This window comes from Cynocephalus volans, chromosome 14, assembly GCF_027409185.1.
Source record: "Cynocephalus volans isolate mCynVol1 chromosome 14, mCynVol1.pri, whole genome shotgun sequence".
Classification (NCBI taxonomy): domain Eukaryota; kingdom Metazoa; phylum Chordata; class Mammalia; order Dermoptera; family Cynocephalidae; genus Cynocephalus; species Cynocephalus volans.
Genome location: NC_084473.1, coordinates 40291321 through 40316400, shown reverse-complemented (window position 1 = coordinate 40316400; position 25080 = coordinate 40291321). Strand labels below are relative to the sequence as shown.

At 35.5% G+C, this 25080-nt stretch overlaps 1 protein-coding gene across 3 annotated transcripts in view; it reads right to left on the bottom strand.

Annotated features, from left to right (window-relative positions):
* Positions 1-25080, bottom strand: part of MTA3 (metastasis associated 1 family member 3) — a 139434-nt gene that overhangs the window by 45704 nt on the left and 68650 nt on the right. For all 3 annotated transcript variants that reach the window (XM_063077954.1, XM_063077955.1, XM_063077956.1), the window contains exons 7-9: positions 23428-23530; positions 20550-20649; positions 1042-1230 (exon numbers count right to left, since the gene is read on the bottom strand). In XM_063077954.1, the coding sequence (XP_062934024.1) occupies positions 1042-1230; positions 20550-20649; positions 23428-23530 (392 nt within the window). The remainder of the gene's footprint in view (positions 1-1041; positions 1231-20549; positions 20650-23427; positions 23531-25080) is intronic.

The window sequence follows — 25080 nt, the reverse complement described above, 5'->3', positions numbered from 1 at the left end:
GCCAGAACAACAAATGTCAGTGACACTAACAGCTTTAATTACTATGTTTGGGATTTAATGTATCAACCAATATTGATAAGCAATAATTTTACTTCAGAAATAATTTAGAATAGTCACAACAAAAAAGGTGGAATACTGCCTCATGTCAAATACATGATAGTCTGTAAAGATTCTATTTTCATAATTTAAAACAAAGGATGATTTCCATAGTAAGCTATTTATGAACTTCTCAAACAGAAATTTCCCCATTTTACAGGGATTTTAAGCTTAACTAAAGACAGCAAGTCCATAAACACAAAGACAAAAAATACAGTAGAAAAGATTACATGGTATTTAAGATGTAAAGTGAATAGAGTAGATGATCTTAAGTGTCCTCACCTCCCCCCCACATATACACAGTAACTAAGTATGGTGATGGATGTGTTAATTGTAGTAATATTTTCACAATGTACATGTACATCAAATCATCACATTGTACACCTTGAATATACACAATTTTTACGTTTCGTTTATAGTTCAATAAAGTTGGAACAAAATACATTTTTAAAAATATAAGTAGGATAATTATCAAGAAAAGTCAAAGATCAAAAATCCATAATGCAAATTCTCCTACTCTGCTTGGTTGAGGTCACTTCCATATATATCATCCATAAAAATCTGCATCAAATTCAGGCTCAACAATTAGTACAACTAGAAAAATACAGAAGGTTTAAAGGAGAGTAATAAGCCTAAAAGCAGAAATCAGCACAAATGGTTAGAAGCGCAGTCCATATTTTAACTTGGAACTCAGAGAGAGGTAAAGAGGATAAATTCATAGTGCCACAGTTTACACCAAGAACTCCATACTGGGTCTTTACAATTACTCCCTAGAAAAAAACATCAACTTATCTCTTTATAAGACAGGCTTATATTCTATTTTGAGGAAATAAAAATTGCTAAGTCACAGACTTGCTAAATGAATACTATAAGGTTTACCAAATTTCTCAAATGGATAAAATATTCCCACTCCAACATTTTATTTATTAACAATTTTCTACTTACAAAGTCTTGACGTATGTCATTGAAGTCTTTGCCATATTTTTCCAGTGCCTCTTCAAATAAGCTAGCTTCAGAGGCTGACCATTCTTCCATTTCATCTCTGCATAACACAGGTCCTCCAAGTGGTACTAAGACACTAATTGCACTGCTCAAATCATAGCCATGTCTATACAAGGTATCCATAGCATGAAACTAAAGAAAACAAACAAAATGAATAGAAAACATCAAGCAGAAATGCAAACACGCTAGATTATTTAATAGAAACACTAAAATGCATAATGATGCACTTAGTTAATAAGATACTTAGGTAGCACTTATTTTTTTAAATAACCAAATTAAGAATAAATATAAACAGATTACTAAATAATTATTTAAAATATCATTTATTGCTTTAAGAAAATGTTGACTTGTACCTTCTAAGGTATGTATTTTTAAAAACGCATCCATTTGTTGAGGTCATGAAGAGTCAAGACCTCAAAGTTTTAAATCGGGGACCCAGTAAATTTCACTACACTTTTGGTTAAAAATGCCAAAGTCACTTCGGCTATTGTGCAAGGTTGGTACAGCCTTCCTTGACCAGTGAAAAATATGTAGGTTATGTATCAGAGAGTGATAAAAAATATCCTCAGGTTGCATTAAAAGAATGATGTACTAAGAATGACAGATGGAAAGAAAACAATGAAACAGAGTATGATGGTGTTAAGACAAAACAAAATTATACATTCATGTTGAACAGACAAAACAAAACAAAATTACATATCCATGTTAAAATGGTAATTTGGTTAAGATTTTGGAAGATCAAGAACAGATGACCATGCTTGCTTGGAGAAGCTAAGCCAGTATGAGTTTCCTATATATTTCAAGGGAGTGTGATTTGAAGAATAATTTGAAAGATGGATTAGGACATATAATCAATTTTTTGCAAAAGTTTCTTAGGTCTAGATTATTTTAAAAAGCATTTTCTTCGGGCCGAGCCCGTGGCGCACTCGGTAGAGTGCTGCGCTGGGAGTGCGGCAACGCTCCTGCCGCGGGTTCGGATCCTATATAGGAATGACCAGTGCACTCACTGGCTGAGTGCCGGTCACGAAAAAACGACAAAAAAAAATAAATAAATAAAAATAAAATAATAAAAAAATTAAATAAATAAAAAGCATTTTCTTCCAATCAGAGCAATGAGTAAACTAGATTCCAAAACTTCAAAACTTTAAGTTTTGAAAAAATCTTTGATTTTTTTTCCACTAGAGGGAAAGACTCATTTATAACATGTACATACACTTGTATGTGTAGCAAGAAAATAAACAGGACGATCGGTTCTGCCTGTGTCCCAGATAATCTGTAGGTGTGGCAAAAATTTGATTGGCAAGGTGATCAAATCCTTAACCAAGTGAGAACTAGTTCTATTTTCTTCCTTCCCCCACCCAGACTTTCTAACACATGAATGCAAAGTCTTGCACCTTTTACACAAAGTATCTTCTGCTATTTATTAAAAATTTCATGAGTAGGGATAGCTTCACATCTATGCAACAACCCATCTCTTAAAAATTTAGTTTTTAAGTAATCCCTAAAGATCTGGTAGGAGACTATGGTAAGCTCCCTACTGTGCAAGAGCATAAAACTAGCTCAAATATCAACTAATACCTATTAAAGAGAAAAAATTATTAGGAAAAGCATACATTAAAAATACACATATTTACATTGTGGTACATTAACTAAGACATTGAATAAGGGTATAGAATATAAATTTGTTGACAGAACTAAAGGCAGTATTTAGAACATGTAGACATGTATAGGAACAATAACTAATAACTGCTTTAACAAGGGTTGACATCTCAATTAAAATAAATCACTGAATTCCACAAAACAAAAGAAAGTGCGTATTTCATTAACAATTTCCTAATTATTATCACAGCTAAGGCCACTGACCACATGTAACCTTTTATTGTATGTGTCACAACCCTGGAACGATAACTTCCAACTTTCCATTGAAGCTCTCTTCTGCAGCAGAGGTTGCAAAAATGTCCGAATTCATATCGATTCTTTGCTTGTACTCTGCAAATTTCAGAATCAACTAAACTCTGCTTCTCTACTTAACCTCATTAGACAGACTCTACAGTTTAGTTGTAATATATACTTTTACAACATCTCTGGAACTAAATAATTATTGTTTCTGAATAACTGACCTATGAAAATGAAAAAGAAGATCAAAAGCATTTATGGATCCCTTCAGCTAATAACATATTTCCATAAACAATTATTATTTTAAACATCCTATCTTTATAATAGATAACAAAACTAAAAGATTAAATAGTATTCAAAAATCAATAATTATACAAATTGTGATGCTGAAATTCTTTAAGAGGTTAATTTTTATAATTAACAGATGCTCTAAAACCAAAAATCACAGAATTAAATGTGTTTTTGTCAGCTGATATTATACCAACCACTCAAAGTATGAATGGATTTTCAGTCTATTGCTAATGTTAAACGAATGAAAAAGCTTTTCTTATAGTGATGGAGTTTGGATGTGTTGTCCCCTCCAAGACTCGTGGAAATTTGATCTCCAATGTGGCAGTGTTGGAAACTGATTGAGTCATGGGGGCAGATCTTTCATGAATGGATTAATGCTCTCCCTGGGGGAGGGGGAATTAATGAGTGAGTTCTCGCTCTATTAGTTCCCACAAGAGCTTGTTGCTTAAAAAGACCCTGGCATCTTCTCTCTCTCTCTTGCTTCCTCTTGCCATGTGTTCTGCTTGTACCTGCCAGCTGCCTGCCACTTTTCCGTCATGAGTAGAAACAGCCTGAGGCCCATGCCAGATGCAGCTGTCCCAGAATTGTAAGCCAAATAAACCTCTCTTCTTTATAAATCACCCAGTCTCAGGTATTTCTGTTATAGCAACATAAAACAGACTAAAACATATAGGTACTTTTAAAAATGATGATGGACTGTTATCTAAGAAGGTTTCAAAGAACCAAAGTAATATCTTAGCCTTTATAAGTGATTATGACAAAAATCTCAAAGAATTATATAAGTGGTTTTAAAGGTTTGGTTCTTTAAATAGTGTGTTTTTGTTACTGAACACTGAAGGAAACATTTGCTTTTGAAAGAAGAGCTCCTGCACTGTGTCACAAATCAAATGGGAAAGAATATGTCAGACTTCTAGCTGACCAAGAGACATAAAACCTTCAAAGCCCACATATATACAATAGCCCAGAGGAGAGTACAGTACCAATCAATGTGTGTAGAAAGTAAATCTCCAATCAGTCATGTGCTCTGTGGAATTCCTAGAGAATGATTTTATTGAAATCTATGATCAACTTCACAAAAGAAACCAGAGGATGAAATTATTTACTAGAAGTTCATATTAATCCCATCTTTCTGACACACACAGGAGTTTCTTTTGAATGAACTCTTATATAGTCTAATCCTACCATTAAAAGCTTTAAGTAAAACATGAACATAGTTTCTATAATAGAAGAGACAACATCCCGTAAAGAAAATAAAGCTAAATAAAGGAAATAAGCTAAGAAAGCACACAGTAGTTTGACTAATAACCAATGACTTATGGTTTCTCAGTAACATAATAAAAACTGGAAGAGCCAGACATGTTTGAGAAAAGAAACAAATAACCGATGTTGACAGAAGTCAGAATAATGATTACCTGGGAAGAAGGAATACTGAATAGGGAGGGGCATGAGGAAAACTTTAGGGTTACCGTTAATGTTCTCTATCTAGATCTGGTGGTTGTTACATGCATGTTTATGTAAACATAAGTTGTGCAACAAAGTGCAGGACAGTCTATACACACATTACTATAACTCAATTTAAAATAAAAAAAAAATTTTTAAACTAAGCATGAAATAACTAAAATTCTTCCCTCCAGATAAATACTTTGTAAAGATACCATCTTTTCAATAGAGATACAGATACGCATTGCAAGATCCATTCAAATCTAAATTTTAAAAATCATAAGAAGCCAGCACAAGCTGTTCTCTTTGCCAAAAAGCAGTGAAGGTGTTGTCACATTTCATCTCATTCATAACAGATGGAGATGACAAACAGAAGTATTTTAGGAGAAAGACTGACAAGGACATCTTGGCAGTGGAATTCTCTTTTGTTCATTAAACAGAATCATACTATGGTAGGTTGGATTATTGTACAGCAAATATTCACTCCCTCCCCTGGACTCCATAGGAAAGTATTCTTCCACTCCATTGATGCTGGGCTTAGCCATGTGACTCACTTGACCAGTAGGATGTTCAGGCATGTGAGATAACAGAGCCTTGACAAGTGTTTGTGCACTTGACCTGGTCCTGTTGTGCTACTGACTTTTGTCCATAGAGAATGAGAGATACATGAAGCAGATCTGTACCCACCTGCAGCTTAGCACCAACGTTTGCCCAGTCTAGTTCAGCAAAATCCTAGACAATCGGCAGATCAGCATATGAAAAAGTAATGCTTGTTGTTATAAGCCACTGAAATTTGGGGCAGTGCAATCAATGTTGTGTTTTCCCTTCAAAAATAAAGAACTTATTAACCCAACTGATAGAAGTGTTGTGAGCAGACAACCGTCAGCAGTCGGTCTCTTGAGGAATGATCTCAATTTAAGAAGGATTCATTGCCTGAGGTCATACTCCCCCTTCTGGGGCAGCCTGCATCCAATGATGCAGGGGTGCAAAGGCCCAGCCTTTACAACTCTTTACAGTACCCCATGGAGTCTGCTGAAGCCTTCATTCAGACTGTAACATAGCCCACCTCTCCACTATACAATCTTGCCTCTTTCCCTTCTCTTCCACAGATATTGATCCCGAGAATACTCCCTAACAAGCTTTCTGCATGAAAACTGCCATCAGAATCTGCTTCCCAAGGAACCCAAACTCTAACATGAGCATTATTATGACAAAAGCCAACTGATCCACACATACATTTAATACGATTGATGTGTTCAGTCACAATTTTATAAAAACTTTACACGTACAACTCCAGCACAAATTACAGGATTCAAAACATAATATATATTTAAAAATTAATGAGCATATGGTTTTCTCCAAGCAGTAGGGGAAAATAAACTCTCATGAGTAAACTTCAAACTGTGATCAAGGCAAAACTTTTTACATATAAAAGAGAAGTGTGCCATCCACTTTCAATTTTTGCTTCAATGAATAGTAAAAACAAAATCCCTCATCATCAACAAGTTTAAAACTTAGTTGTGATTTACTGAAATCACCAAATCTATAAGACACCCTGAGCTATGTTCTTGTGTGTACTCATCCCCTTTGATTATCGCCACAGGAAAGCTACCAGGCTGCTGTGACAAGAATCACCTTGATTCTACCAGACTGGGTAATAACTAGTGAGCAGAATACTGGGGAGAATCACATTCCAGGCCTTAAAGGAAATCATAGTATCTTAAAAGAACTGATAGCATACATGTTCTCTGACTACAACCCCCAAGGCAAGTAAGATAATTACATGTGGATCTGCATACCAGCCAGCAGCCAAAAAAAAAAAGAAAAAAGTATATGAACCTCATTTCCTTGAAAGTTAACTCACAGGTCAAATAAAACACTATAAAGTAAATTAGGAAATACTTAGAACAAAATGATAATGAAAATACTACACATCATAATACATGGCAACATGCTACAAACAATCAATGGGTCAATGAAGAAATTAAAAGGGAAATTAAAAAATTTCTTTAGACAAATGAAAAATAGAAACGCATCACATCAAAACCTGTGGGGTACAGCAAAAGCAGAAAAAAAGATCTAAAATAATCTAATGCTGCATCTCAAGGAAACGGAAAAACAAGAAAAAATCGAGCCCGAAATTAGCAGAGGGAAAGAAACAATAAAGATCAGAGCAGAAATAAACAATATAGTGACAAAAACACCCCCCCCCCCAAATTTTTTTTAAAGGACTGGCCAGTTTGCTCATTTGGGAGAGTGTGGTGCTGATAACACCAAGGTTTAGGGTTCAGATCCTGGGACCAGCCAGCTGCCAAAAACAAACAAACAAACAACAACAACAAAAAACAAAAGATCGAGACAAAGAGCCAGTTTTTTAAAAATTTAAACAAAATCAACAAACTTTTATCTAGACTAAGAAAAAGAGAAGAACCACATAAATAAGAGATGAAAAAGGAGATATAACCATTCAAGTGATCATAAGAGACTATTATGAACAATTATACACCAAAAAAATGGAAAATCTGGAATGGTTAAATTACTGTACACATACAACCTACCAAGACTGAATTATGAAGAAAAAGAAAAGCTGTAGTCCAACAACGAATAAGGAGATTGAATCAGTAATAAAAAGTCTCCCATCAAAGAAAAGCCCAGGACCTAATGGTTTCACTGATGAATTCTACCAGACATTTAAAGAAGAATTAATATCAATTCTTCTCAAGCTATCCCCCCCAAAATTGAAGAGGAAGCGATTCTTCCAAACTCATTCTACAAGCATTATAAGCACTACCCTGATACCAAAATCTAACAAGGACAAAACAAAAAAATAGGCCAATATCCCTGATGAACATAAATGGAAAAATCCTTAACAAAATACAGTTGACCCTTGAACACAATGCATGTTTGAAAGGCACAGATCCATTTACACATGGATTTTTTTCAATAAATATACAGTACACCACTGTAAGTGTATTTTCTCTTCCTTATAATTTTCTCAGTAACATTTCCTTTTCTCTGGTTTACTTGATTGCAAGAATACAGTATATAATACCTATACCATACAAAATATGTGTTAGTCGAATGTTTCTGTTACTGGTAAGGCTTCCAGTCAACAGCAGGCTATTAGTAGGTAAGAGTCAAAAGTTATATTCAAATTTTTGACTGAGTTGGGGGTCAGAACCCCTAATCCCCAAATTGTTCAAGGGTCAACTGTACTAGTAAATAGACTTTGACAGCACGTTAAAATGTTCATCATGATCAAATGGGATTCACCCAAGGGATGCAAGGATGACTCAACATATGCATTATCAATAAATGTGATACATCACATTAACAGAATAAAAGACAAAAACCATTATGATCATTTCAATAGATGCTGAGAAAGTATTTGACATCATAAAACTCCACATTAAAAACTCTCAACAAATTAGGTTTAAAAAGAATGTACCTCAACACTGTAAAGATCATATATGACAAATCCACAGCTAACATCATACTGAATGGGGAAAAGTTAAAAGCTTTTACTCTGAGATCTGGACAAGATAAGGATGACCACTTTCATCAAGTCCTAGCCAAGGCAATTCGGCAAGAGAAATAAATAAAAGTCATCCAAATTGGAAAAGAAAAAGTTAAATTATCTCTGTTTACAGACAATATATGGTTTATAGAAAACCCTAAAGACCATCAAAAAAACTGTTAGAACTAATCAACAAATTGAGTAAAGCTGTAGGATACAAAATCAACATACAAAAATCAGTAGCATTTCTATATGCTAACAGTGAACCATCTGAAAAACAAATCAAGAAAACAACTCCATTTACAATAGCTACAAACAACAACAACCTAGGAATACATTTAACCAAGGAGGTGCAAGATCACTAAAATGAAAACTATAGAACACTGATGAAAAGAAAATGAAGAAGACACAAATAAGTGAAAGATGTCCCATGTTTAAGGATTGGAAGAATTGTTAAAATGTCCATACCACCCAAAGCGATCTACAGGATTCAATGCAATCCCTGTCAAAACACCAATGACATTTTTCACAGAAACATAAAAAAAAAATCCTAAAGTCCACATGGAAACACAAAAGACCCCAACTAGCCAAAAGAATCTTGAGCAAAAAACAAAGCTGGAGGCATCACACTACCTGACTTCAAGATATTCTATAAAGCTACAGTAACCAAAGCAGCATGGTGCTGGCATAAAAACAGACAAACAGACCAATGGAATAGAATAGAGTGCCTGGAAATAAATGCACTCGTTTACAAACAAATGATATCCAACAAAGGTGCCAAGAACACACATTGGGGAAAGGACAGTTTTCAATAAACGGTGCTCGGAAAACTGGATATCCACAGGTGGACGGATGAAATTAGATCCTTGTGTCTCACCATATACAAAAATAAACTCAAAATGGATTGAAGACTTAATGTAAGACCTAAAACTACAAAAGAAAACATAGGGGAAATGCTTCATGACATGGGCACAGGCAAAGAGTTTTTTAGGTAAGACCTCATAAAAGCACAGGCAACAAAAGCAAAATTGGACAAATGAGATTATATTAAATTAAAGTTTCTGCACAGGAAATGAAACAATAAGCAGAGTGAAGAGACAACCTACAGAATGGGAGAAAATACTTGTAATCTACATATTCAACAAAGGATTAATATCCAAATTATATAAGGAATTCAAACAACTCAGTAGCAAGAAAACAAATAATCGTATTAAAAAATGGGCAAAATACCTGAATAGACATTTCTCAAAAGAAGACATACAAATGGCCAATAGGCATTAAAAAAAAAACCTCAACATCACTAATCATCAGGGAAATGCAATTTAAAAACCACAATGAGATATCACCTCTTACCTGTTAGAATGGCATTATCAAAAAGACAAAAGGTTTAGTGTTGGCAAGGATGTGAAGAAAAGGTTGTTGTTGCGAATGTAAATTAGTACAGCCATTATGAAAAAATGTATGGAGGTTCCTCAAAACATTAAAAATAGAACTACCATATAATTCAGCAATCCCACTACTGGGTATATATCCGAAGGACCTGAAACCAGTATGTCAAAAATATACCTGCACTCCCATGTTTAATGCAGCACTATTCACAATAGCAAAGACATGAAATCAACCTAAGTGTCCATCAACAGATGAATGAATTTTAAAAGCCCGTGATATATATATACACAATGGAATACTATTCAGCCATAAAAAAAAAAAAGAATAAAATCCTGTCATTTTCGACAACATGAATGAACATGATTTTAAGTGGAATAACTCAGGCACAGAAAGACAAATACTGCATGATCTCACTCATAGGGGGAATCTAAAAATCTGATCTCAGAGAAGGAGACAGCAGAATGCTGATTACCAAAGGCTTGTGAAGTTAGAGGGGAAGGGAGATGAGGAGATGTTGGTTAAAGGATATACAATCATAGTTAGATAGGAAGAGTAAAAAAGAAAAGATTGTCCAGAATATGCAAACATATAGAAACAGAAACTAGATGAGTGCATACCTGGGGCCAGGGGGTGACAGGTAGAAGAAAAGGGGGAATGACTACTAATGGTTATGCAGTTTCTTTACTGGATGATGAAACTGTTCTAAAATTAATTGATGTGATGTTGCTCAACCCTGCAAACACACTAACAACCATTGGATTACACATTTTAAATAAGTGAACTGTGTAATATGTGAATGATACCTTGATACAGCTGTTTACAAAAAAAGAAAAGATTTCAGGTGGTCAGGTCTAGAGCCTAAACTTTTATCCAATACTGCAGATTATGTTAAGGAACGTTCTCATTATGGGATATCATTAAAGAGTTTTCACCAGGGGATGAGGGTGGGGGACCATCAGGAGCCTAGAAGCTCAAAGATACAAATGAATTAAAAAAATACATTATGGGCCGAGCCCGTGGCGCACTTGGTAGAGTGCTGCACTGGGAGCGCAGTGATGCTCCCGCCGCGGGTTCGGATCCTATATAGGACTGACCGGTGCACTCACTGGCTGAGTGCCGGTCACAAAAAAACGACAAAAAAAAAAAAAAAATACATTATGAGTTACACAGCCAAGATGATAATTAGAGGGATATTTACAATCTTAAATGTTTATAATGAAGAAGACAAATTAAAATTAATGGGCTAAAATATGGTCTTAAAAACCTGCAAAAAGAATATCAGAGTAAACCCAAAGAAAAATAGAAGGAAGAAAACAATAGAGCAAAAATAAATTAAATAGAAAATATACAATAAAGAAAATCAATAAAACTAACACTAATAAAGAAACCTCTGGCAAGACTATCAAAAAATGGGGAAATTATATATATACAAAATAACAGAAATGAAAACGTATTTGTAACTAAACATATAGCAATTTTAATGTTAAAATATTACTAAAAATTATGTTAATAAATCTGAAAATTTAGGGGAAATGTATAATCTCCTAGATTGACATAACTGACCAAAATGGACTTAAGTAGGATAAACACCTATTCTAATTACAAATCAAATTATACCACAACCCAAACGGAGAGACATTCTACAAAATAAACAGCCTGTACCCTTCAATCTGCCATGGTCATGAAAGACAAAGAAAAACTGATAAACTGTTCAGGATTGAAGGAGACTAAGAATAAATAACAACTAAATGTCATAAGTGACTTGCAAGGAGATCTTGGGCCCATAAATTTTTTTTCCCTTTTGCTATAAAGGAGATTAACTGGGCCAACTAGCAAACCTGAATAATATCTCTAGATTAGATAACAGTACCGTAACAATGTTAATTTCCTGAGTCTGACAACCATATGAGGTGTTGCCCGATTCCAGAACAGTAAATAAAAGCCAATTAGATCTTTAACTTTGTTGTAATTTTGTCTTTTGACAATAAAGAGACAAAATGATAAAGCAAATGTTGTAAGGTGGTAACAGTTGGAGAATCTGGATAGAGGCAACACGGAAACAGAAAGTCTTTGGTCTAAGAAACTATAACCACAAGCCTTCCTTAACTTAAACTCGTAAATCCACACCTCTTCACCAAAGTAACCCTAGACAAAATTGTTAAAACAATTTGCATTATATTTCTCCCAAGTTCAAATCTATCAAGTGATTTTATGATGTCTCCTACATTAGTGTTGAATTCATGAGAGAAAAAGTAAAGCAAAAGACAGTATATAGACATTTTATTTGTTTACTTTTTTTTTTGTGGCTGGCCAATATGGGGAAAAGGCAGTATTACAAAAAAAAAAAAAAGTTATTGTTAAAGATTAAATTTAAAAGAAAAAGATGGATAGAGTGTAACACAAAAAAAATTCTCCTGGGACAGCCTACAGTGTCTTTTTGTTCATGTGTAATAGATCGTCAGACAAAAAGAAGTATAACTAATGTTGAATATTATTGCCTTAATGATGTATTTAGCAGGAAGCAAAATTTCATGTTTCATATTTTTTACTGCAATGATAGCCCATTAGTATTAATTCTAACTTTAAGGCCTTGGAAACATGAATAGTACCCATCGTAAGTTTTAATAGGTTGAGTTTTATAAAGTTATATCAATTTTATGCTCATTTTGAAGGCTAGATTTCTATGTAAGTTTATGCCTAAAATGTTAATCAAAAGATGTATATGGGGCCAAGCCCGTGGCGCACTCGGGAGAGTGCGGCACTGGGAGCGCAGCGACGCTCCAGCCGCCGCGGGTCACTCGGGAGAGTGTGGCACTGGGAGCGCAGCGACGCTCCCGCCGCCGCGGGTTCGGATCCTATATAGGAATGGCCGGTGCACTCACTGGCTGAGTGCCGGTCACGTAAAAGACAAAAAGAAAAAAAAAAAAAAAAAAAAGATGTATATGTTCTGCTGTGGCTTCTAAACTATCCTCAAGTTCCCAATACCCTTGAGGCCCTAAATGAAATGTGTGATTTGAACAGGACTCACAAATAAAGAGAATGAAGTACATGATTAGTGGCTAGCATTTTTACACAGAGTTGATACCCAATGAATAAAAATTATTTTTGATTAAATCAACTTTCCCTTATCAGGAAAATGTTAACTTTTTTTTTCTAAGTTATTCCTTTTTTGGTAGTATTTTTATTTTAATGTTATCTGTACATATTTGTGGGGTACAGTGTATTGTTTCAATACACGTACATAGTGTACACTGATTCACTTAGGATAAATAGCACAGCTTTGTACCCATTATTCTTTCCCCGCCTCCAGTTCTGGGATTGATGGGAAAATTTTTGCTGTAAAATGACAGCTTGTTTTAAGGGGAAGATTATCATTTTAAAGGAAACATCCTGTGTTCAACCGTTTTAAATCTTTCAGTGACTCCTTGTAACAATCATATTAAAAGGCATGGTTAATCACAGCCTAATGACCATATTCAAACTTGATGTTCTACTACAATGACAGTAAATATGGCCTGATAAAACTCCTTGCAGACAATAAATAAAGCTATGAAATCAGAAGTAAATGAGATTCAATAAACATGGGGGGGAATGCATCATTGTCATCATCTTTTCAACAGTAACAACTAATATTGAGCTCTGACACTGTGCCAGACACTGTACTAAGTATTTTCTCATTTAAGCCTCAAGTTGATGCCACATGGGAACTCAGAGGCAGACTTTTCTGGATTCTGGAAAGGGGGTGCCAGAGGTCTTGTACACTCTACGGCATTGCCTGCTTTCTCTCCGTGAGGAAGGGGCCTCTATGGGGCTTCAAGAGCTACAAGAGCCCAATGTTTGTAAATGTTACCTTAAATAAAGGTGTATAAACTACTGAATAAAGCAGCTGTCTTCCAGCCAACCTGGGCAGCCAATATCACAGAGCTCTATGCCCCTCACAGAACCCAGGGGCCCAAGAAAAACAGCCCCAAGCCATCACCAACTGCTCCTACTCTGGGGAGCTTCTCTAGTTCCATCAGGTTCTATATCCTTGGTCATATTTATCAGTGATTCATACATTATGCCTGCACACCCTTTTCTTGTCCATCCATAACCACCCTGAAGCAAAGCAGGTAGGCTTTATTATTACTACTACTGCTGATGAGGAAACTTAGATGCAGGTAGGTTAAGTAACTTGCATAAGGCTACATGGACCATAAGCTATAGATCCAGGGGGGAAAACTATAGAATCACAAAAATGTATCTATTTGTACATTCTTGCTCATAGCAGCATTATTCAAAAGAGTCAAAAGATAGAAGCAACCCAACTGTCCACTGATGGATTAACAAAATGTAGTATATACATACAGTGAATTATTATTCAGCATTAAAAAGGAAAGAAATACTGACAGGTGGTATAAAATGGATGAACCGTGAAGTCATGTTAAATGAAACAAAGCCAGTGACAAAAGGACAGATACATGAGGTACCCAGAGTAGTCAATTTAAGAGTCAGAAAGTAGAATGACGGATGTCAGAATGAGGGGCCAGGGGAAATGGAGAGTTGGGGTTTAATGGGTATGAAGTTTCAGTATGGGAAGGTTAAAAAGTTCTAGAGATGGATGTTGGTGGTGATTACTCAACAATGTGAATTTACTTAATGCCAGAGAACTATACACTTATATAAAATAGAAAATTCTATGTCATGTATATTTTACCACAATTTTTTTAAAAAGTACATCACTTAAGTCTTTCTACAATTTGGTCTTCATACTGTGTGTGTACTCAATGTGTACTCAACTCTGGTGATTCAATGAAATTAGAAATCAAATACACATCTCTCTTAGTAAAGAGATATTCTTACTAAAGATTTATTTAAATGCTAAAACAAATGAATAGAAATAATATACTCCAATAACCTATTTTCATAAGAACCTAGAGACAGAAACTAATTTATTCATTCCCAAATATCTAGTGAACATCTATCTATATGCCAGGGACACTGTGTTTGGTGCTGGGGATTCAATGGTGAGGAAAAAGATAGTCACCACACTAATGGATGTTACAAGCTGGTATGTGGAAAGTGGGAAGGATAGAGAGAGACATTAATCAGATAATAACAAAAAAGAGTGTTTAATTATAAACTACTAACCTAGAGGAATGTGGTTCACAAAGCAAGCTGCTCTAAACTGATGCACTGGCCAAGATTCGAAAAAAGAGTAAGAATTAATTAGATGGGGCTGTGAGAGCATTAAGGCATAGAGAACTGAACATTGAAAAGTCATGTGGCAAAACACAGACCATGGGGCCAAAGGTAAAATAAAGCATGGCTAGCGTCCAGAGGCACAGGAGAGTATGTGGACAAAGGGGCTGTTGAGAGAGACCAGGCAAAACCCCATAGTATTGCTGACTAAAGTAAGGATCTGGGTTTTTACCCTAAATGCAATTAAAAGCCACTAAAAAGATATAAGGTAGGAGACAGCAAAATCAGAGTTAAATTTTTAAAAGATCAGACACAGAAATTAGAGGTGTTCCAGGATGCAATTTCCTCCGTTCTAAATCAACACAGCCTGACCTTTCTCAGAACCAGACTTGGCATCAGGAAACCTAGGTTTCTAGTCCTGTTTCTGTCACTAATTGTGACACCCTGTATAATTTACTTCATTGTTTTCTGCCTTGGGCTCATCACCTGTAAGACAGTCTCTCCTAAAAGAGACTGCTAAGGCCCCAAACAACTCAAAAACCTCTTTCTTTGAGAGACAGGAGACAGCAAAATCAGAGTTACATTTTTCAATGTACCCCCACACCTCCATGATTTAGTCGTCAGAGTCCAGGCAAAAGAGAAAAGCCAGTACTCATACTTCTCCAGGGCTGAGGCTTTGTTCCAGCCATAGTTCCCTAGCAATGCTCATGACACTCTGCTCCTCAAGCCACAGCGTGCAGACCTTGTTCTGGCCAACACCACCAAATACGGAGTTACAGGCTAGACCTTCCCACCAACTACTACTCACTAACCAATTTGGATTTCCTTTGTTCTACAGAATTTTGTTCTGAGGGTTAGGGAATCAGGGTAGATACTATAAACCGATTCTTTTTCTTTACATTTTAACGGAACAAGGGTGAAATCTATGAAGCCTCCATGGCTTCAATGTTTTTAACAATTACAAATCTTATATATGTTAGGTTAGCAATGTTTGAAACACACAATTAAACTATATTTATAACAGATCCGCAAATGGGGAAGTTAGAACTAGCAATGTGCAGGCAGCTTAATTACCTGCTCCCAAAATATTATTGGTGATTTGACAAGTGGCATAACTTGTCTCGGATAAACGGATGTCAGATTAAGAATGCTAAAAGCCTACTGCAATCCTCATAGGAAAAGAAAGAAAGAAAACCACCTAGGAAGGCTACCAAGGTTCTAGCAGTTCCACAAGCCTGCCCCCTCGACTCTCTGCAGCAGGAGGTCTTCAAATCCATGGTTTGGTCACCTAATGGAGAAAGGGACTAAAGTGATCAATATAGAGCTGTAAACACTGACAGAAAAGTAAGAACTTGACTCTTCAAATTCAATTGAATGGTGAATGCATTTTTATTTAATGGTACAAAACAACCTATCAAACTTTTATATGTTCTTTTTGGTAAACAATTTGCAAAATTCAAGTTATCAACACATTAAAACTTAATTTTTAATCATACCAACTTATTTTTATGGAAATGCCTCAGGATCTTAGAGTTCAAGTAAAGTGGAACCTAGAGTATTTCAAGCAGGAAACCAGGCATTTAAATGTTGCAGACAAAAGAACACATCATCTTTAGTGCTACCTAATCAAAGGAAAACAACAATAATATTTAAATCCGAGTCATTTTAACAAGAATGATGCAGAAGAGTGAGAATAAGCTCATCTGGTGGAGTACAGAAATCCTCAGTAGGAATCAAGAACAGATCCAAATCCCATCTCTGAAACCAGCTACGCAAGTGTGACAAAACAATCTCCTGAGCCTCTTGAGCCTACTTCTGCTTAAAAAAATAATTATAGAAATAAATAATTTAAGAAAACATATGTGATACAAAAGTGACCTCCAAATTACTGAACATTAAATGGAAACAAGAGACAAAAACACTAGAGGGTATAAAGGCACCTTCCTAGAAGGAGTGTAATAGGCATTTATTACAGAACACACACACAAAATGATATTTAAACTAATTAAGACATATAGGTAGTACCCTCTTTAAAATGCTTCTTTTATAAACGACTTTCACTGACAGACTAAATAACTGAATCACTGCCCTCTTCCAAAAGAATGTCATTTGCTGTCCTACCATTCACCAGCAGTGGGAAGCAGAGAGCTGCGCCCCTCATCCCCGTCTTCACGCATCAGTTCCAGCTGTCACAAGAACTCTGCACTGTCTCAGGAATAGGCTTTCCCACTCTTGCTCCTCAAACAGGGAAGAAGAAATTTGCTGGACTATCGAACAGGGACCACATCCGCAGTCATAATCTGAGAAGCATTATCTCATAAGAATAGTATTAAACTACAAGGGACTAATTCCATAAGTAATAGTATATCTATGCAAGGCAAGACCATGCAACATTAGGAAAAAACTTTCCGGGTGCTTATAATGATAAAAAAAAGAGTTTATGTTATATACTTAGAGAAAACATGGGGGGTTTGGTGTGTTACAAAACTTTTAAATGACCTCAACTATACATGTTAAAAAGAAAGTTCATTAGCTTAGCTGGTTAGAGTGCAGCCTTAAAATGCCAAGGTCAAGAGTTTAGTTCCCCATACCGGCCAGCCGTAAAAACAAAACAAACAAAAATAAAAACAGATTTTAAAAAAGTTCATATGAGACTTGTTCTATCAGTTATCGAAACATATCATGATGTGGTGCTTGGGCAAGAACAAACAGACCAACAAAACAGAATAAACTAAGAGTCCAGAAGGAGACCTATGTATATTTAGGACCTTGAAATAGATAGAGGGAGTATTATGAATCATGGAGAAACAACAAATTCAAAAAAAGTTGTTAGGACAATTAATTTAACATATGGAAAAAAACGAAATTAGATTCCTACCTCACCCTACTCATATAATTAAACTCCAGATAGATTTACCGTCCTAAATATGAATAAAACTTTAAAAGTATTAGAAATAGGACACAGGGAGAACAGTATGTGACAACAGAGGCACAGACTAGGGCTATGCACCTGGCAAGCCAAGGAACACCAAATATTGCCAGCAAACCACCAGAAGCTAGGAAGAGGCCAGGGAAGGACACTCCCCTACAGGTCTCAGAGGGAGCACAGCCCTGCTGACACCCTGAATTTGGACTTTTAGCCTCCAGAACCATGAGACAATTTCTGTTGTTTTACACCAGAAAAAAAAAATTCTTTAATAGAAAAATACAAGTGAAAAAAGGACAAAGGCTATGAATCTAAAATACAAAGAAAAAACCTGAAGAGCCAATAAACAGGAAAACATGCTTAACCTCATTAAGTAATCAGAGAAAAAAATACAAATTAAAATGAGAAAGCATAAGGTTAGTAAACATTAAAAAGTCTAAAAACATCAAGTGCTGAAGATAATGTAAGAAAACAATAAAGAAAGAAAAACATTCATTAACTGCTTGTGGGATTATAAATTTCTACCATGGTGTGCAGAATAATTTGGCTATATGTGATCAAACTCTAAATTAGCACCACCCTATATGAATCAGCATTCCCACTCTAGTTATAGCTTACAAAACAAATACATGCTGTACAAAAGGACACATGTTTCAACACAGCTTGATGGGTAATAGCAAAAGAAACATATTTATAAAGCACCAGATGTTCACTGGTAACAGAATACATAAATAACATCATATGGTATTATTTGAAAGAATACTGTAAATACTAAAAAGTAGTTAAAATAAATTAACTAGGTGGGTATTTATTAACAAAGCTAGATCTCAATAAGAGGCAAATGGCAAATGTTACACAGTAAATTTAAACAACATAAAACAATGTTTATGTTGTTTTTGGATACATAAATATACATAGTAGAACTATAAAAACCCAGACTAGACACACAGCAGATTTGTTATAGTGGCTGACTTGACAGGAGGCAGGGGTGATGGTGAGGGGAGATGGTGAGGGGAGATACAGATGGAGGAAGAGAAACAGGACACGGGAGAGAATATTAGGGACTTCAACATTAACTATAATGGTTGAAAAAGATTTTTTTAAATCAGAAGAACTAAAATATTAACATTTGCTTTAGGTGGCATCATGTGAAATTTCGTTATTCTATCCTCTGTTGTATTCTGTAATTTGCTATTATTATTATTTATAATGCACAAAAAGAGGCTGAAAGGAAACATAATAAAATGCTAAGAATACTCTGGGTATAAAGAACAAAGCCTTTTTTTTTTTTTCTGGGGGCTGCTGTTGCACTATTTTTCAATTTTTCATAATAAGCATACATTAATTTTATTTTTATTTATTTATTTATTTTTAAAAAGATGACCAGTAAGGGGATCTTAACCCTTAACTTGGTGTTGTCAGCACCACGCTCTCCCATGTGAGCTAGCCAGCCATCTCTATATAGGGATCCAAACCAGTGGCCTTGGTTATCAGCACCACACTCTCCCAAGTGAGCCACAGGCCAGCCCCAGCATACATTAATTTTAGAATTGAGAAAAAATCCTTTCAAACAGGAAAACATATATAGGTGGTGATGAGATTTCATGTAATTCTGGTTTACATAAATACCTGATTTTGAAAGTTCTTACAAACATGACATCTGTACTCTTGCTTCTGTGATAAAATATTCTCCAAGTTCTAAACAATCAAAATACAAACCTGTTTTGGAACTCCCAAACTTCTGCATAAAATATTAATGTACCAATGGAGAGAACAAAGCTTTCTTCTATAAACAACATTCTAGCCTTTGAGAAAGGATAAAGAAAGGGTTCCATAATGGCTATAGACTACTACTGTTTTTATCACAATCTATAATTGTACAAAAGTATACAGAAAGCATAAGAAACAAATTATACATTCCATTACGACTTTTTACATTACCACAATAAATATTTTATGGAAAGCACTTCAAATTGGTGTATAATGAGAAAGTAATAAAACCTATGACTGTCTTTCATTCCATCAGAAAACAAAATGGAAACTTGTGTTAATATGTAATGAATATTGGTCAAATAACTTACTCGCACCAAACCTCAGTTTTCTCATCTTTAAAACAACCATCTTACCATGCCTATCACAAAGGTTTGTGGGGATCAAATACAGTAAGTAACTTCAATTGGCAAAAAACCTATAGGTCTACTTTTTTGGAAGGTGAAGAGAAAGCCACAGCTGGTATCAGTAATAGTCTAATTAAACTGAATATGGGAAGCTTCATTTGATCACCAAGGGAAAAAAATTAGATTTCAAAGACGGTAAGTAACTATAATGTAATGAAATAATGTAATAAAATAACTTAAAATAGACCCTCTTTCTAGTGGACACATAAAAACTTTAAGTACTAACAGTGAACATGACAACAACATTAATTCCTACAGCAACAGTTTTAAGAGGTGATCACTTTCACATAAAAAAACTGTAATACATTATGTATGATCTACAACTATGTAAGTACACAGACGGAATATAGGGGGAAAAAAAGCACAAAAGTGAAAACAGATATGTCAGAACAGTGAATTGTGTCCCCCAAAATATTTTCTTTTGGTTTCATACCTGCTCCATGGAACAATCATTTTTACCTCTCTCAGCTCACAAACAGAAGGGGTGAATGAGGAACCCAGTTAACCAACTAGCCAAGCCAAGTCAACCTTGCAATCAGTAGGGCTAAGAGCCAGAAAACTCTCAGTACTGCTGTAATGCAGAAGTATAGTAGCAGAAGGATAAATAACCCCAAAATTTCAACAGGTATCTTACCAAGGTAATGTCCCGGGAAGCTGCAGCAGCACTCATATGCAAACTAGGCTGCCTCACAGAACTGCTGCAATCAAGGGCTCGAGCAAATGTCCCAACAGCTCTGAAGAAACCACAAACATAAGAGTGAAAAATTAAACCTCTGTTGTTTTTTTAATGTTAAAAAAACACATTTGGGTAGTGAATGAAAAACTGTAAAAGAAAAGGCAAAACAACTTGGATGTTAGAGAATCAAATATCAAATAAAAAGTATTTTCTTTCTGTAAGATTTAACAATTGATAAGCCAGTTTACCATATATATATGGGTCGTTATAACAAAATTGAGGGAAAAAAAAGCCTGTGTGGGTATAAAGAAGGAAGAGGAAGACCTATTATAAAATACCATGGAGTAAACTCATATTCGCTCAAAAAGTTCAAAGTTAACTGCAGAGTTTGACTATTATAGCAAAGCAAGTTCTGACCATTTTAGCCCAAATTGTGAAATCCCAGTAACATCCCTTCCTTGAAATGAGATAGCATTAATTGTAGCAACCCCTTCCTGTGAGAACTCAATATAGAATACATTTTTACTAAAATCTTATTAAAACAAACAAACAACAACAACAACAAAAAACACAATTACCACAATGCTGATTTTCCTGTAATAATTTAGAAGGTCTTCCCATATGTAAAGAACCCTAACCTCAAAAGGTGCAGCATGAAATGAAGATAAGACTTGCTGCTTAACACCTGTATTTTAAACACAATAGCTGAGACATTTTTAAAACATTTTAATTAAAATACAACACATGTGCAGAAAAGTATACAATGTACAGTGATTTAGTTATCATAAAGTGAACACATCCATGTCACCAACATCCAGGTCAAGAAACAGAACACGACCAGCATCCCATAAGGTTTCTCATGCTCCTTCCCAAAGGAAACCACCATATTGGATTCTCAAACCATAGATTAGTTTTGCTCAAATATAATCACACAATATGAACACTTTTTATGTCCAGCTTCTTTTGTTGAAAATTGTTTGTAGATTCACCCATGTTGTTGGCTGAAGCTGTGTTCATTTATTTCCCATGCTGAGGAGCATTCCTTTGTATGGTTCCCCACTCCCACCTCTATTCTAATGTTGACAGACATAACGTGTTGTTTTCAGTTTGGAGCCACTATGAATAGTGCTACTGATGCCATTTATATACATATCTTTTGGTGCAGAGATGTATGATTTTCTGCTGTGTACATATTTAGAAGTGAAACTTAAGGGATGGGTGTATTAAATGATAGCAAACAGCTTTCCAAAGCAACTATACCAATTTACGCCCTCAACAGTGGCATATGAGAGTGCTGGTTGTTCCACATCTTTACCAATGCTTGGCACTGACAGTCTTTAAAATTTTAACCATAATGGTGGATGGGCAGTGGTATTTGTGGCCTTAGTTTGTATTCAGAAGTTTATTTAAAAAACAAACAAATATTGAAAAAAATGATATTAGATGCAACTCCTTGGTTACCCTCATGCTGGCTTCAAGGGGAAAAAAACACAGCCCTTGGTAATTAAGAAAATGAAAAAACAACACAAATAAAATTTGAGAACTACAATGTCTCCTAAACAATCCACAATTCAGATAACTCATCTGGAGCCTCTAGGCCAGGGGTTCCATCAATGGTTTATTTCTACTCCTGAATCTTCAGTCTCCTCTACTCCACTGACTGGCTCCTCCCCAACAATGTACATCAAGTGTCTTCAGCCAATCGCTTAGTGGATAGGCGTGTGGGCTCTGGAGTCTGAATGCCTGGCCACTGATACAGTGTGTGACCTTCCATGGTGACTCGCTCTGTGGACAATACTGTCTAAGGATGGGATAGGACTATTTTCTCCTTTGCATTATGAAAAAAGCTGAACAGAAAATCATAAAATAATGAAGACCTTTGCACTTTCACTGTCAGATCTACCTGATTCTAATACCTAATCATGTTTTGTTCATTTTTTTAAGGAAATAAATACTATAAACTTGATTAGAGTCCCCTAAACAAATTCCCAGATCAAATACATTTATATTCATTAATATGTAAAAATATATATCCATTAATGAAATAGTTTTACATATTGTAAAACTTTTTATAAATAATCACTCTCTATGAACATAAATGATCATACTGTATGTACCCTCCAGCAACATTATTTTTAAGATTTATCTTTTTGCTACCTATAGCTCTAATTAATTCATTTTAATTGCTGTGAAGTAATATTACATTACATAAGTATGCCTCAATTCATTCATCAATTGCTTGCTGATACACTTTTAGTTTTTCTCCTATTTTTCCACTATTATTAAACTATGGTAATCTCATTTACTTTCTGCTTTGTGGCAATTTCCCCCATGAGCATCATTTACTTTTATAATTGAAAAAATAAAATTCTGCCTCATTCATTTTCTCAAGAAAAGAGGAAGGGAAGGAGGAAGCAATCCAGCCAGGCTGAAAGCTCTTAAAGGAAAGCCCTATGCTTAGCAATAGGCCTCTCTCATGCATGACACAGTGAGAGTAACTCTTGTTTTCAATGATACTCGAGTAATCCACGTCTAGAGTAAAGCCATACCTAGAATAAAGGAGATCACTGCTTTCATTAAAGATATGAGATTTCTTTATACTTTTCTGTTTCATCAGTAAAAATTAATAAAGTTATTTTCATTTAAAACAGAAATTAATGATAGTAAAACATATTACTTAGGAAGTGGTGTGATATATATTAAGCTCTTTCATAACTAGAAAATAATAATACAACCAATGGGGAAAAAGTAGAATGCAAAGAAAGGAAAACACATATACCTATAAACATCTTTTAAAAAGAAAAGGTATTTCTTGACTCAGTAGTGCTGTACTCACCGTGCTACAACTAAAAACTGGTCAATCTGTCGATCCGTAAGTGGGCTATTTGGATCCCAAACTTTAACTTCCAATTTTGACTGTTCCCTCTCATCTGATTCTCCTGTCCAAGAACAAATGATATGGAGTCTTGTTACTCAAAAGGCACACTGTCATGTAAGGCTGATGACTATGGTCACCACAGCATTAGAAATGTTTAAATGTAAGGTAAATGCTCATATAGTTTTGGTACATTCTTTCAGACTACCTTCTAAAGTGAACATTAATGATAATACAACCAAACCAACCATATGGTATCTTCATTTCTTTCCTGAGTATATCTGTGTGTGAGGCGCCAAGCCCCAGCCTAAGGGACATAAATATGAAAAAGAAAGCATCCCTGCCATAAAAACACTTGAACAAATGATGACACTTACACATAAATACCCATGATATAAAAGAAAGAAAAAGATGTCACATGAGACATATAGATATGGCTGTAAGAATCTGATAATTAGAGAAATCATTTCACACTAGCTAGGAAACTATCATAAAGGAGGAGGCATTTCTGCTAAGAACTGAAGGGTCTGAAATGCACTGGCAGGGGAAGAGGACTTTAAAAAAGAAATGAGAACATGAACAAAGTCATGGGGCATTAAAATGTGAAAGAGAGAAAAGAGGCTCATTTTGTCTTGGAGTACATTCAGGGGAAGGAGGGAAGGAGGTAGCTAAGAGAAGTGGGTTAGGAACACATTAATGAAGATCCTGCACAGATTTTCTGAATAGATTTTACTTGGAGGCAATGAGAAGCCCTTGCTTTTAGTAAGGGAATGACAAAACCAGAACTAAATTTCAAATTTCTTACTTAGCAATAGTATATGATTTGTTCTGCAGAGATGCCTGATGAAGACAGACAGACATATCAAATTCCTCTAAGAGTTCCACTCAGAATTAATGAGGGGCTGAAACATGGTAGTGAGAGTGGCAATAGGGAGCAAAGAGAAAGGATTTAGGCATGTCAGTGACAGAGTGGATGTAGAGGGTAGATGTCAAGTATTGAGAGCTGTATGGATAGCGTTCTTATTAACAGAAAGACAGAAAAACAAGAGGTGAGGGCCAAGGGAAAGACTGACAACAGTGCAGGATTGCAGGATGCTTTGTTTTAGAATATCTCAAGGAGGTATAACCGTCGGGCAGGACTTGATGTCAGGACAAATGATAGCAATGGAAAATAGACTTGGGAGTCAAAAGGAATTTTGATTTATAGCTATGGATTTCTACTTGGCCAGGAGCTCTTTGATGATAGGAACTGGTTTGAGCTTTGTTCTGTTTTTGATCTGGTTTTGATCATTGCATCTATAATCATGCAGCTTGCCTTGCACTGACTAACATCATATGCTGAAGCCAAATATCCCCTGGTGACTGACAAATCCAGGCTATAGGCCTCCTAATACAGAAACAAGCGGGAATCAATGGAGAGGGAGAGGACAGAATCAGCCACTGCACCTGCAGTCTCCTAAGTCGGCCTACTGTTGCCAGCTTGCAGACTTGTCCATCCCACCCCTCATTCAAGGGCAGGTAACCAGAGGGCCAACTGCCACCCCCAACATAAAACAGTACAGGCAGAGCAGAGTGAGTATTAGGCCAAAGAGATCTTAAAAGTTTGAAAAGATT